Source organism: Arvicola amphibius, chromosome 12 (assembly GCF_903992535.2).
Source record: "Arvicola amphibius chromosome 12, mArvAmp1.2, whole genome shotgun sequence".
NCBI classification, from domain to species: Eukaryota; Metazoa; Chordata; class Mammalia; order Rodentia; family Cricetidae; genus Arvicola; species Arvicola amphibius.
Window position 1 is genome coordinate 76,846,335 of NC_052058.2, and position 15,812 is coordinate 76,862,146.

Sequence of the window (15,812 nt, forward strand, 5' to 3'; positions counted from 1 at the left end):
CCTACAGAAATGGGAAAGGATAGTCACCATCCTCACATCTGACGGAGGTTGAATTCCAAAATAAATAAAGAACTCAAGAAACTATATATTAAAAAAACTAAACTATTCAATTTAAAGATGGAGTACAGATCTTAACAGAATTCTCAATAGAGGAAACACAAATGGCTGAGAAACAAATAAATGTTCAACATCCTTAGCTGTCAAGAAAATGCAAAACAAAAGTACCTTGAGATTCCATCTTATATCTGTCAGAATGGCTACGATCAATAACACAAGTGACTGTTCATGCTGAAGAGGATGTAGAATAAGGATAACACACTAACGCTTTGCAGGTGGGAGTGCACACTTGTGCAACCACTATGGAAATTAGTGTTCTGCTCCTCAGAAGATTGGAAATGGAATTATTACCTGGTGTGGTGCTAAATCCCAGCACTCAGGAGGAAGATCACTGAGTTCAAGGTCAGCCTGGTCTACAGAGGGAATTGATTTATCTCAAGACCCAGCTATATATTACTTTTGGGCATATTCCCAAAGGATACTCCATCCTACCACAAAGACACTTGTTCAGCCATGTTCCTTGTTGCTTTATTCATAACAGCCAGAAATGGAAACAACCTTGATATCCCACAACAGAAGAATGAATAAAGAAAATGTGGGCTCTTTCCAAGCCGGCATTCCGTAAGGGCGAGCCATGTTCAGCTCGAGCGCCAAGATCGTCAAGCCCAATGGCGAGAAGCCGGACGAGTTCGAGTCGGGCATCTCTCAGGCGCTGCTCGAGCTGGAGATGAACTCGGATCTCAAGGCGCAGCTGCGGGAGCTGAACATCACCGCTGCCAAGGAAATTGAAGTTGGTGGTGGCCGGAAAGCCATCATAATTTTTGTACCAGTTCCTCAGCTGAAATCCTTCCAAAAAATCCAAGTCCGGCTGGTTCGTGAATTGGAGAAAAAGTTCAGCGGGAAACACGTAGTCTTCATTGCTCAGAGGAGGATTCTGCCCAAGTCAACTCGGAAAAGCAGTACGAAAAATAAGCAGAAGCGCCCCAGAAGCCGCACGCTCACAGCAGTGCACGACGCCATCCTTGAGGACTTGGTCTTCCCGAGTGAGATTGTGGGCAAGAGGATCCGTGTGAAACTGGACGGCAGCTGGCTCATAAAGGTTCATTTAGACAAAGCACAGCAGAACAACGTGGAGCACAAGGTGGAAACTTTTTCTGGTGTGTATAAGAAGCTCACGGGCAAGGATGTTAATTTTGAATTCCCAGAGTTTCAGTTGTAAAGAAAATGGCTGAATAAAGTGTCATTCGTAGTGAAAAAAAAAAAAGAAAAGAAAATGTGGTACTCATAAAGCATTGCTCAGCTGTTTAAAAAAAGATATAAAATTTATAGGCACATGAATGGAAATAGAAAAAAAAATCATCCTGAGTGAGGTAACCTAGACCCAGAAAGATAAATATGGCATATATTTGCTTATATATTGTGATGGCTATTCTTGGTTGTCAACTTGACTGGATCTGGAATGAACTCCAATCCAGAAATGGAGAGTACACTTGTGAAACTGGAAGACACACTCTTTTGATCCAGATCTTGAGATGAGAAGACACGCCTTTAACCTGGGCCACACTTTCTACTGGAAGCTTAGAAAAGGGCAGTGAAAGAAGGGTTCGCTCACTCTGCACCTGCCTGCCCCCCCCCCTTGTCAGGTCAGCATACTAATTCTTTCACTGGCATTGGAGTCTACTTCTTCAGGACTCTAGTGTACAGAAGACCAGCTGAGACAACCAACCTCATGGAACTGAGCAACTGCTAGATTCTTGGACTTTCTGTTAACATCTATCCATTGTTTGACTGCAGCCTGTAAGTCATCCAATAAATTCTCATACGTATGTATGTATGTATATATATGTGTGTGTGTGCATATACATATATATATATATACGAGAAAGAGATTCATTCTATAATTTCTGTGACTCTAGAGAACCCTGACAAATACATATGTGAATATTAGCCATTTTAAGTAAATGATAACCAAGATAAAATCCATAGACCCAGAGAGGTTAGGTTTAGTGGGAGGATCTAGGGTAGACACAAGGAACTCTCTAGGAGGAAGAAATAGATTTTATAAGTGGACTGGAGCAGGTGTTGACAGTAACTGAAAGATATCTGGGAAGGGGTGATAGGGTAGAAGAAGAGTATATGGGGAGAGACAGCTGGAACTGAGGGGCATATAAGGGAAGATATGGAAATGTAGTACAGTAGAAACTTCCTGGGATCCATGAAGGTGATCCTAATGAGATCTCTTATAATGGGGATACAGAGTCTCAACTGCTCATCCCTTGTTACCAAATGAAGCTTCCAGGAATGGGACTGAGTTGCATTTGATTGAGTTATTGGCCAAGGTAGTCACATCAAAATGACCAAAGAACCCAGGCTGCTGCTAAAACAATGGGTTGTTCTCCACAAACTAACATCAGGGCCCCATTCCTGAGGGCAACACCCACACAACTCCTTGAACATGGAGAAATTGAACTGATGCTTGCATGTAGCCTTCGTCTCTACATTGCAGTCTCTTTGGTTTAGGAAGGTACTCTGAAGGTCATCAAAAGAGAAATGTAAACACTAACCTAGCTGCAAAATCTTTGACCTACACTCTGTCCCGCCTGCAAGAAATACTGGCACAATGGTGGCACAGAACGTGTAGGAGTAGCCAACCAATATCTGATTAAGACCCACTCCACAAGATGGAACCCATTCCTGACACTGCTTGGGTGACTAAGAACCAGAGACTAGATAACCCAGAACTGAACCCAAGACCTTGAGTATACTATACTTATCACCAGATCACTACACCTGTAGCCCTGGTGTTCCTACATTACCACCTTAGATAAATGCCACCACCACCCAAACTGTTGCCTAAACCGAATGTTTATGCATTCTCTGGTGCCATAACTTTCCATATGTATAAAACTCCCTATAACTCTCCTTTAAAAATACCTCTTTTAATCTTTGCAATATGTCTTCACTTAATTAATTTTCATCCAACTCCACTACTTTAGTTACACAACAAACCTAATTTGTGTCTGTGCCTGAAATCATATTTCCTAAAAAGTCCTCCCTGTGTCCACCCGCAAGCCATCTCCTCCTTCCACATTCTTGCTCAGCATCACCTCCCACATAGCACTCACTGTGCCTCACTGCAGATAAGTACTTCAGAAAAAAAAGACACCTAACCATAAACAGTCCAATAAAGTTCCAAAGTTGATTTTAAATAAACACTGTGTGCTGCCTAAATTTTCTAGGCTGCTTCTTTATTTTAAAAAAGCATAAAACAATTAGATAGGATTGTGTAACAGGATTACCTAGCTGGCAAAACTGTAACGAGGTCCATTTGGTTTAGGCATCTGTTTGTATCACCATGTGGGGGACTTGGTGGGGAACAGAAGAATACATAGAAAATAACTGAACAAACTTTAACAAAGGCTAAATATAAAAAACTTTACAGCATGTATAGGAATGAAAGTGGCTATATTCCTCCTTTAATTTCTCAGCAGGCACTCTAGAACAAATAATCAAGTTACTTTAAAAAGATAATTTCAAATTGTATTTTGTTATGAAGTAGATGCAGTAATGCCAGCTAGAAGGAAATACCCAAGAACTTTTCAGCTTCTTATTTCAGAGAGACCCAAATCTGCACACTTCGAAATGGAGAGGAAGAACCATACCAAATGGAAAACTCTATTCATGCTATACAATAAACCTTGCTTTTGCATTTCAGTGAGTTGGCCTCCCAGGTGGTCTTTTGGGATTCCCCACAAACTGGGCATAACACTTTGTGGTCTTTATTGGAACCAGGTATTGTCTCAGGGTAAACTACTAAGACTCAGGCCTCTACTGAGCTTTTCAGGGCTGGGTCCTATAATAACTTTATAAAGAATCTGAATATAGATTTAAGACAATGAATTTAGTTTGTTAAAAGGTGCATTTGAGGCTTTTCTTCTTTTTCATGGGGGGGTTGGAGTGATAGTAAGTTAAATATTTGTTAAACAATTGTAAGAATAAAGAAGTCCATGGCTCACATCAAGTGGAAGCCTTAAATGGAATCAATTTTCAGTTTCTGGTCTGGTTGGCAGAATCCTGAGGTACCAAGGTCTCTGTCTTGCACAGCCACACTGCACACTCATACCTTTTAGGGACTTAGAACATCAATATCTCCTGTAGACACTTCTACCTTAATACTACAAAATGTCATTCTGAAAAGACTAATTTAGCAGCTAGGCAGATGATATGAAAAGTAAGAGCACTTGCCATGGAAAGAAGAGTACCCAAGTTCAAATCCCCAATATCCATTTAAAAGCTGAATGTGGCCATACCTACATGTTACCCAAGCTTTTTTGGGTGGAGACAGGTAGACCCTAGGCTCTTAATAGCCAGTCAGTCTGGTAAAACAGTGAGCCTCTGATTCAACAAGATACCCTTTCTCCAATAATATTAGCAAAAACAATGTGTAGATCAGTAGAAGAACACAACAGAATCATCCTCTGGTCTCTCTGTGTCCCACCATTGGCACTGAAATGGTCTGACCTGTTCCTTTAAAAGACAAGCCACACCCACTCCCTGCCCCATCTGCTGAGGCAAGCTGGTCTTCTTCTTCCAGCCTGAGTTTGTCTCTCTCTCTCTCTCTCTCTCTCTCTCTCTCTCTCTCTCTCTCTCTCTCTCTCTCTCTCTCTCTCTCCTCTTCCTCTTTCTCCCCTTCCCTTCTGTAACCCACTAAATAAATATCCAACTTCACTCTGCATGGCGTGCCTATCTATCTGTCTTGGTCTCTCACCAGCCATGTGGCTCCCTGCCTGGGACCCAGCTGCCTTTGTGCCCTGCCCCTGCTGTGATCTCAGGACTGCTGCCTGCCGCCACCGGGGGACCTGCAGCATTTTACTTAAACCATTACAGGTGCTACAATCTGCCCACCTGTGCATACACACTACAACATGCATACACATACACACACAGTGAGACAGAGATTTGGTGCAAAGTATTGCCAAGAAGAGTATGAAGCCCAGAGGAAATACCAGCATCTACAAGTAGATATTACTATGAAAATAAGTATATGAGGAACCATGGGAAATCACAGAAACAATGCTGTCATGAAGAAACCCACGTCAGATGAAACAAGGGAAAGGGGTCAGTGGCAACCACAAAGGAACTGACCTCCAGCATATTATGTCTTATACTGTTTTCCTTTGAACTATACAGAAAAGTCACACTTGGGAGTAGTTTCCTTCCCCGGCTATGTTGTCATTTCCACAAGTCATTACAACCAATCAGCTAAACTCTAATATTAACTGTAATCTTCTATGCAGTTAATATAGGAGACAAAGTTGTGCGGTGGTGGGTCCCACCTTCTCCAGTCTTATAGTCATAGGAACAGGTCTGTTATCTTACAAGAGACCAGGGTTAGGACTTAGCAGAGGGCATATCTGGCTGACAGTGGAGTGGCTGAGGGAGAGGGAACAGGAGAATGTGAGCCAGAGGCCAGTTGTTATGCCAGGAAGCAAAGAACAGCTATTAACTCTCTTCTCTTTTGACCTAACACAGGTGCATGAAAAGATTTTCAGGGAGAAACAAAGCACAGCAATTGAGTTTAAAATTTATTGTAAACAAAACATAATATTACATCCATCCTAGGTGCTGCTCACTAAAGGTCTGTTGATGTCAAGCAGTTTGGACAAGGGATGAACTCTGGGTACAGTGTCTTCTGTCTGCTCCAAACAGTTCTGTCAGGTTCTCTCTGAACTGAGATATTTAAATCTTTCTTCGAGACCCTCCAGAAACAGGTCTTTGCTTACTGACCCTGGGAGTGACTGTAGGCTCGGTGCTCTTCCTCCCTGTAATTATCTCACTCACTGTGTTGTCTTGGATAGCTGCCTCCTCTAAGAAAGATTAATATTCTTGGTCCAGCCACTTTATTCTCTTATTTATTCTGACAATGAAAACATCTTAAAGGTTCTCTGGCTGAAGAGATTGTTCCTGCCTGGAAACCATAATGAAAATAGATCTGACATTTGGGCAGAGCCTTAAAAGTCTTAGTGAGTACCACCATGCTCCTGGATACCACTGTGGCTCTGAGGCCCAAACCCCATTTCCAGTGGTGCTGTCTACCAAGGAGGTGCAGATGAGCCCCTCCTCAGGAGCTACTGCAGTTGGGGGAGCATATTTATATCCTCATCCCCACCCTGGTCAGCCTGCTTCTGCTTTGGCTGACTCTCAGGACCCTGCTGTCTATGAAGCTCCCGCAGGATGCACTGAGACCCCAGCTACTGTAACACGGCAGGTCACTTTTTTCTTCTGACCCATTCTGCCTCCCTCCCTTCCAAAGATATTTGCATTTTTATCCATTTCAGAGTCTGTTTCTCTGAGAGACTAATCATATCTTACGGGTTGTATTTGGTCTAGTCACACGTGGAAACTGAAAATAATAATCGAGATAACTGAGATAATGCCCCTTGTGAGAAAATTGTCTAACTCATTGTAAGAATTCTGTATGAGGGAGAACTTGGCAGGTGAGAGCGTTTGACAGGGAGGAAGGAGTAGAATCACAGAGCTGTTTAGGAATGACCTCTCTGCTGTACACAAGGAGTTTCCAAACAGTTGGAAGCCAATGCCAGAGAGAAGCACGGCTAATAAGGGAAATCACCTAGTGTGTGGTATTGTGAGATATGTGATTACACTGTGAAAAAGTGCCATTCTGATTGGTTTACTAAAAAGCTGAACAGCCAGTCGCTAGGCAGGATTTCCTAGGGATGCTGGGAAGAAGGAGGAGCTGTGAAGAGACATGGAGGAAGCAGGAAAGCAGGATGGACAGACAGTACGTAGATGAGGTTAACAAGTCTCAGAGCAGCACATAGATTAGTAGAAATGGGCTAAGTTATAAGAGCTAGAGAAAAACAAGCCTAAGTCATCAGCCCAGTTTTCATAATTTAAAAAAATGTCTCCATGTTGTTATTGAGGAGCCAATGGTCCCGACTAAAAAGTCCGACTGCAGTTTGAAGACAGCATAGGCCAGTCTGCCTACCCCTTGGGTTCTCTGAATATAAACATCAGTGAATTCAGTCTTATTTAACTCACATGAGTTGAGTTTCTGGCACTTATAGGACATAAAGAGGTATAGGACAGAGTTCTAGCACCAACTGAGGGCTCGCACCCTTCCTCTGAGAACTTGGGTTCCAGCATCTCTCTTCTAAGAATGAAGGCAAGGACCACGGTATTCCATGCTCACACAAACTTTTTCCAACCATTTACCATTTCTTTCTCGGTATTTTCTATATGTTCCCACCACTGCTGTTTTCTACTCAGCTAGTGCTTAAATTTGCTCACAAAGCTACTGTCAGTTTCAGCCTCACAAACACCACCTCCCGCATTGTGACCTAAACCAGTTTCTTGTCTTGAGATTTGAGTCCTGGTGTGTTACTTTTTTTTTTTTTTTTGATTTATCATTTGCCTGTGTGAAGCTGAGTTTTCAGCTTTGAAACTTCAATCTAAGAAGATCGTTTTCCCCGATGGCAATTTTTCCAAACTGCTGATGCACTGCTTAGAAAAAAACTAGCCTGTATCTTGCTAAATGTTCAGGCCTCTCTGTCGAGGCGGCAAATATGGCATGCCTCATTAGAACAGTGAAGGGAAGTCAGTATTAGGACAGTTCATTGTGGAAGCCTGCCATATAAGGGCATCACACCCAGGCTTCCTAAAGCCTTCAGCATGGTATTTGTATGCCATTTTTAATGAGTCCTAGGAGAATCGCCCTGCAATTGACAAGCTCATGGCTTTGATTATAAAGCTAGTTTAAGTTGATTTTCAAGCCATCTGCTACCTGCTGACATGCTCCTGGGCGTTCACGTGGAGTGAATGAGGAGTCTAAAATAGAATGCAAGCCTGCACACAGTCGTGTCTCTTTGATAGTCCCTGGGGAAGCGTTGCAACTTATATAAGGCATGATTTGTGCCCAGTCTGCAAAAGCAATTCTTGGTTACAGAATCAGAAGACGCTAGAATCAATCAGAGAGCACGCTCCGGATCCCCGCTGTAATTCTTTTAAAGTGAAGTGCATGGTAATGTGGTGATTCACTTCAGGTTCCTCAGCTAGGGGATGTCACGACCACGGGCAGATTCTGCTCTCCTGCAGTAAGAGTTCTCTTACTGAGCATGCTCTCCTCCCACCTCAAGGACTTATTTGTTTTAATCTTATGTACTCGTGTGGGAATGTGCACCAGAGTCCTGATGACTACCCAGAGGTAGAGTTACAGGCCGCCTGCTGTGGGTGCTGGGATTCAAACTTGGGTCCTCTGCAAGAGCAGTGTGTGTTCTTAACCCCTGAACCACTTCTTCAGCCCATCATCACTTCTCTCTTATCATTGTTGCTTCACCATAAGCCTTAGGTTTAGGTTTGTCCAACCTTTAGCTATGATCTAGTGAAAAGAATACTAAGTTTATGGTCAGAACACTAAGTCGTTGGTCCTAGATTTGATATTCTCTATTTATATTCACATCATGTAGATATTTTATTGTAGTTGTGAGAAAGGGTCTCCTGCAGCCAAGGCTGGCTTCAGTTTGTAGAGTCCTGGGATTATAGGCATCCACCATCATGCCCAGCCCAAAGCACGAAACCATTCTTGTTCTGGCTCTTCTGCATCTGGCAGATACAGCCAGGAAACTGTTTATTAATGTGAATTCAGACTCTAGCTAGCTGGTCCACTCTAGAGCAGTGGGAGCAACTGGAAATAAAATCCTTCTGAATTTGTCAGCATCCTATGTTTTCACTACTGTGTTGGGCAAGTTGATGTCAACTGGACACACACTGAATTCATCTGAGAGAAAGAAACTCAATTAAGAAAATGCCTCCATGAGTAAGGCTGTAGGCAAGCCTATAGGGCATTTTCTTAATTACTCATTGATGAGGGAGGGCCCAGCCATTGTGGGTGGTGCCATTTCTGGGCTGGTGGTCCTGGGTTTTATAAGAAAGCAGGCTGAGCAAGCCATAAGGAGTAAGCCAGTAAACAGCACTTCTCGATGGTCTCTACATCAGCTCTTGACTCCAGTTTCCTGTCCCATTTCCTGTCCTGACTTCCTTCAATGATGAACAGCAATGTGGAAGTATAAGCCAAAAAAAAAAAAAAAAAAACTCTTTCTTCCCCAACTTGCTTTTTGGTCATGGTTTCATCACAGCAATAGTAACCCTAAGACAACTATACACTACCTTGTTGTGGTGGTAGCCATACTATTTAAAAAAGAAAAGTTATAAGTATGATAAATATAACAATGAACATAAAAAAATCAGCGAAAATCTGAGAACCCAGCTTGAGCCTTAGGCTGCCCACCTGTGACTATCAACAGAGGGGTGAAGGGAAGGCATTTGACTATATCTTATTTCTAATATCCACATAAAAAAGAGCCATCTGCAGAAATCTGAAGTATAAGCACTATTCTATTCTAACAAACAAATTTTTCCACACTTTGAAAACCCATCCTCTTTAGCTCTGTTTCATTTAGGGAATCATTTTATACAGGCCTGTCATATACTGTCAAATAGAAGCTTCTCTACACTGTTAGCCGCAAACTTTTATGTTTTCCAGACTAGTTCTCAGCAGGAAGAAAGAGCTCCAGTTCCTCCGTGGTAAGGTTCCTAAAAGCCGATTCTATCATATTCACATTTAATGTCAATGTGTTATTCCTAGTCAACATGTCAAAGATGGCTGTTTTTCATCTTGCTGGTAAGCACTCTGAATTATGTGTGTCCTTCATAGTCAAACAAAGAGGCCTGGGTGATTTCCTGTGCTTGGAGGATTTTGTTCTATAGCTAAAGTGTTAACAGCCATCATGCAGAACGGCTTGACAATGTTATTTCTTCTCACTTCACTCACCTCCAAGGTCCCTTATCACTAAGAAAACTAAAGTCATGTCCTCAACATTGTCAGGTTAGAAATATGATTGTATAACTGTTAAAATAATTAAACATCCACGGATTCACTGAGACAGGACAAAAGTACCTGAATCTATTTTGGGGCTGGTGACCACTCTCAACTATTTTTGGTGGTGTGGACGCTTCGCATGCATGAGGTTTCAGTTCAAAACAAACATAAGCAGTAGCTCCGACCTGTTTCTATGGTTTCAAATCACTGCAAATGGCATCCGTGGTGTGGCTTACCATAACACCTCCCACTGGAACTCTGGTTACAATACACTCCTCCAGCTTCCCTTAAGAGCTGCTGTCCCCAAACCTGAACTTCGGAGTTTCTGAGCCCTGTCCTTCTTCCTTTTGGAACCACTACATTGAGTTGAGCCCAGTTACTATTCAATATGCCTTTAATTAATGTATAGCGAAAGTGTTGGTGTTGGGTTGGCAAAATATCTAAGTGCCATGTGAGAGAAATGTAAATTTTGGCTTTATACAGTAGGCTGATGATTGACTCAGTACCACAGGTGTTCAATGGGCTGTTCTCAGTGAGCCAGTCCCAATCTTTTGTTAGGATGATAGTCTGCTTTATAACCATTAACTTTAATTAAATAAAAATCCAATGTAATACCCTATATGATGTCAGGTTGATATCTAAGAGGCCAGAACATGGATCAGATGAAGTGATTCTAAAAGTATGCAGAAAAAAAAAAACAACTAAACAAAAAACTTCTGTATTCTGAAACCAGTTCTTCCTTCCACAATAGACTTGTAACAGGCATTACATGGACTAAGAATTACACTGGTTCCTTTGGTTTGTCAGACTTTAAAATTGCCCTTCATAAGATGACCAGTTTTCCTGGACCAATAGCTTACAAATGACATAATATGGGCAATATCTTGGCCTCTTAAGAATGGAGCTTTTGGGGCCAAAGCTATGACTCTGCAGAAAGAGCACTTGTTCTTGCAGAGTACCCTTCACCTCTCAGCATCCACACGGTGGCTCACAACCATGCAGCTCCAGGGGCTCTAACATCCTCTTCTGTCTTCCATTGGCACTGTCACACATGTTATACACATACATAAATGCAGGCAAAACACTCATACACATAATATGAAATATATCTAAAAATGGAATTAAAAAAGAGCTGAGATTTATCCGTAAGCACTGGTGGGCAAAAAACAAGAACGAGCATGTAAAGCATCACCTTGCGATATTAAGTATTGTGCTTCTTGTTGATAATGAGAACGCACTAGTGTTAAAATAGGAGAAGAAATCTACAGTAACCTGGACTGTTCTAGATGGCTGCAATTCTCATGCTAGCATTGACTCCTCTTTTTATGGTTTTGATGGAGTTCCTCGCTGTCTTTGTATCTTCTCTCGAATAAAGAACTAGCCTCGCTGATCTCTACAAGTCCTTTTGATTCTGCATCTATGTTTTCCTCGGATTGTATTACTATATACCCCACACCAGGCCTTACTTCTGTTACTTGAATACTAAGTTAGTAAAATGCACAGATTACACACACTATAAATTCAGTTTGCTTCTAAGTTATATCATCAAAGAACTTCCTATCACTAAGAAAACAAAACCATGTGGAGAAGATACTCTCTTCACAAGACAGGAGAAACTGGAACCAGGTCTGGGACATCACGTTTATTCCTCAAGATTTAAGGATTGCAAGGTTTTTCCACTGATATTAATCAAATACATTTGGGAAAATTAAGATAGGTTATTTGGTCTTAGAAAAAAATGCTACCTATAAAATTTTCAGAAAGGTCCAGGTCTTCTTTATAGATACAGCATGATGAATATAATAGAAAACAAAATACTAATTGAGGAAATATTGATACATTACTCTGAGACTCTAACTGCAAGTGTTCAGTTCTCTACCTTAAGATATCTCGGGTTACCTCATGCTGGAGAAGCAACACAGAAGACAGTACATTTAAAGGAAGATTAATATCTCCCCAAATAAAGAGGGTTTCAATGCTTGCTAATCTCTTACAGTTAGATTCACTCCACTTAATTCAGTTTAACAAAAGTTCTTGGTAAATCCCATGCACCCAACACTGCAAACCTGAGATGTCACAAGGACAAATAAGGCAGCAATTCCATTCTCCTATTTTAATCAGGAAAGAATGGGATTTTAAGTCAAATAAAATTTCTTGAACTCCTCTGGGTATTTTCCATACACTACAGTAAGTTTCATAATGTACTTTTAACATACTTAACAAAAGAATGTCATGAAGCCCAGGGAGATGGCATGGCCATTCAGTAGCACAAGGGGCATAGACTTATACTTGAGATTTGAAACCAGCTATTTCTTTCCCAATTTCAATCACTCTTTACCATACCACATTTACCTATAATGATAAGCTTGTTCATTATTTTTTAGTCAGTGTACAAAGTAGTGAGTTTCATTCTCTCTCTCTTTCTCTCTCTCTCTCTCTCTCACACACACATACACACAGAGAGAGAGAGAGACAGAGAAAGAGAGACACAGAGTGAGACAGAGACACACACACACACACACTGTAGTGGTTTAAATAGGTATGGCCCCATAGATCATGTATTTTACTATTACTATTAGGAGATATGGCCTTCTTGGCATAGGTGTGGCTGTGTTGGGGGAATTGTGCCACTATGAAGGTTGGCTTTGCAGTCTTATAAGCTCAAATCTGGCCAGTGTAACACAGCTTTTTTCTTCTGCTGCCTGTGTATCAAGATGTAGGACTCTCAACTTTCTCCAGCACCATGTCTGTTTGTATGCTTCTATGTCCCACCACGATGATAATGGACTAGACCTCTGATTTATAAGCCAGCCCCCAATGAAACGTTTTCCTTTATAAGAGTTGCCATCGTCTTGGTGTCTCTTCATAGCAACAGAAACTCTAACTAACATATACACATTCATGTACCACAGAAATAATCTTGAGAATCAAAAGGAAGTGTGTCAAAACAAGAGAGAAGCTAATTTAGAAATCAATTTGTAATATAACTCTGTAAATGTAAAGCTTACTTCTCTTTTCACTATTCAGTTTGATACTATGTATTGTGTATTATATTCTGTGTGTGATATATATATGTCACTTTCCAATCCATCACTTTCTTTGTTTTTAGAGACAAGTTCTCTCATGGATCTGGAGCCCGCTGACTGGCTAGACCAGCGAGACGCTGGGACCCTTCCCATCTGCTGTCCCCCTCCCAGCACTATAACAGGCATAGGCTGTTGCGCTTTCACACTCGGTGCTCACAGTCAGCACTTTGCTCCTGGAGCTATCCCCCCACGTACTTGTCATTGTCCTTTGTCATAGTCACTTCCATTGCACTTCCTGTCTCCACTCGCCACTCCTGCTGAGTCCTATTCTCCCATACCCCCACTTCTGCTTTCATGTTACACACATACATAAGAGAAAATGTGTGATATTTATCCTGTACATTATTACCCTCTCTTGTTCAGAAAAACAATAACGTCAGAACCAGAGAGCAGAAGTAAAAAATTACAAATACGGTGCAGAGAACAAAATTCCCATCTAGCACAGCCTCTGTGGAAAACAAGCAGAAGGTGCGGCACTTAACCAGTAGCTGAAGCCTGAGACCTGAGTGGAAGAACAAGGAACGGAACACATAGCTCTACAGTCCCATATGGGGCTGGGGACAGAGGGAGCAGATTCCACTGAGCATGCTGTCCTGAGACTCAGGATTATTGGGGCAGGTGGAGAAGATGGTAGAGGAACACACTGTTAAATTTTAACCCACTGTTGCCAGGACACATGGTAATTTGATAGCTATCCACTAAGATATTCAGAAAATAAACCACATGATAAGTTCATATATTTTGAAGTAAAAGAACATCAAAAGGCAAGAATTTTTTGTTTTGTTTTTGTTTTTGTGTTTCAAGACAAGGTTTCTCTGTGTAACAGCCCTGACTGTCCTGGAACTTGCTTTGCAGACCAGGCTGGCCTTAAACTCAGAAATCCTCCTGCCTCTGCCCCCCAAGTCCTGGGATTAAAGGTATGTGCCACCACTGCCTAGCCAAAAACTTATTCTTAAATGAAAATCAAATGTTAAAATTTCAAAGACTTATCCCCTTTACACAAATAATTTATAGAATTTTTTGTTTTGAGAAAGAACAACACAGGATGGCCTCAAATTTTCTGTGCAGTTTTGGAAGATCTTGAAATTCAGATCCTTCTGCCTTCATGGCCCAAGTACTGGAATTATAGACATATACTTCCAAACCCAGCAATACTGATTTTTTTCATATAAATATTTTCAACTGGAAATGATGTGAGCAAGTAAATAAATATAAAAATAAACTAAAGAGATAAAACTAAGAAAAAGAAATAGTAAATAGGACAAAATTTTAAAAACTCAATAAAGTGGTAAATTGTAAATAAAGGACATCAATAATTACATTAAATGTAAATGAACCAAATTTTCAAGGTAAGAACCAAATTTAAACGTAAGTCCTGCTATGTGTTATTTGTAAGAAACATCTAAAGCATAAGGAAGCATGGCTGAAAATAACTACAAAATAACTACAACTAAAATCATGTCATAGTAACTGCATAAAAATAAAAATAAACATATCACTAACAATAAAGAGACCTTTCTTCATATCCTAAAATTTTCAAGCAAACCAAACTCCAGAAGTGCTTATTTAATAGCATAGCCCCAAAGAAATAAATACAGTATTCTCCATTGACAAAGAATTTTGAAACACATAGGAGTCCAGTACTTGTCTTCATCAGAGAGAGTGTGGAGACAGGGAAGCTATGTTTCACAGTGAGACACATTCTCCAGACAGAAGCTTAGAAAAGGCAACATAAAGAAGAGATGCAAGTGCTGAGGTAGAGCAATCCCAGGGCATGGAGAAGCCAAGAGTGAGTTAATATTTCAGAAGCCAAAGGAACAGATTGTTTTCAGAGGAGGCCGGAACTAACATTGACAAATTCACAGGTAAATGAAGGGAGATAAGAAACTATTGATATAGCAGTTAAAAGGTTGATTTACTTAATACAGATAGTTTTAGTTTCTGTCAAACCCATAACAATGTGCTTTCCAGGTACTAATGACAGGCTTCCCATGTCATAAAAAGTCACAGGTCTTACTATATCATATGAGCCATTTACAGTTGAATATGAAGAACTTATAACACTGATTCACAGTTTGAAAATCCTAACCTTAACTGGAGCTACTAGTAAGGAGAATGTCATCAATCTAGCAGTTTGACGAGAGGTGATAAGGTTCCCTTTTTTCTTAATGCAAACATGTTGAAGCCTTGGGGACTTCCATGGTACTAGGACTTGATAGGTCTTGATAGACCAGCTTCCTATTTATTGAATGCAGATGGCGACAGGCCAGAGCCATAGCAATCTTCTAACCTCACAGCGAGACAAGACCTTGCTAGCCTGGGTCCTTGGATTACACCATGTAACAAACCCCTACCTCCCTGTATCTGAAGCATATTAGCTAGCACCTTCAACAATATTACATTTATATTCAGTGTGTCACTTCCTAGGAGTCACCTTTAAAGAGAAAGAGCACCTTTTTCTAACACTCATCCCCTTTCTGGAATGTTACTAGGAGAGCTTCAACCTCAGGAAGTCTCCTACTGAGGTGGCCTTGGAAGTTAAGCCAAGTGTGTCAGGACAAGATAGATGGAACCTCAGACATTAATTCTGTGAAATTGTCATATCTGTCCCAGCCCACCTAGCTCTAGAGTTGTTTTTTTTTACTTTTGATAAAACATTTTCATTTCAATGAATACTTCATTATCATGGTGATTGAGTTGTTTGGGAAGGATTAAGAAGTGTGGCCTTATTGGAGGACATGTGCCACTGGGAGTGGGCTTTCAAAAAGCAC

General features: G+C 41.0%; 1 protein-coding gene across 1 annotated transcript; it reads left to right on the forward strand.

The window, feature by feature from the left end:
* The first annotated feature begins 675 nt into the window (after nucleotides 1-675).
* On the forward strand, nucleotides 676-1,306 carry LOC119827709 (40S ribosomal protein S7-like). The gene has a single exon (XM_038349540.1). It carries the CDS (start codon nucleotides 692-694, stop codon nucleotides 1,274-1,276), a length of 585 nt encoding a protein of 194 aa, XP_038205468.1. The 5' UTR covers nucleotides 676-691; the 3' UTR covers nucleotides 1,277-1,306.
* The last annotated feature ends 14,506 nt before the right edge of the window (nucleotides 1,307-15,812 follow it).

Bases quoted from the DNA above. Each gene is read 5' to 3' on its own strand.
- LOC119827709 (XM_038349540.1), top strand. From the start codon at position 692: ATGTTCAGCTCGAGCGCCAAGATCGTCAAGCCCAATGGCGAGAAGCCG.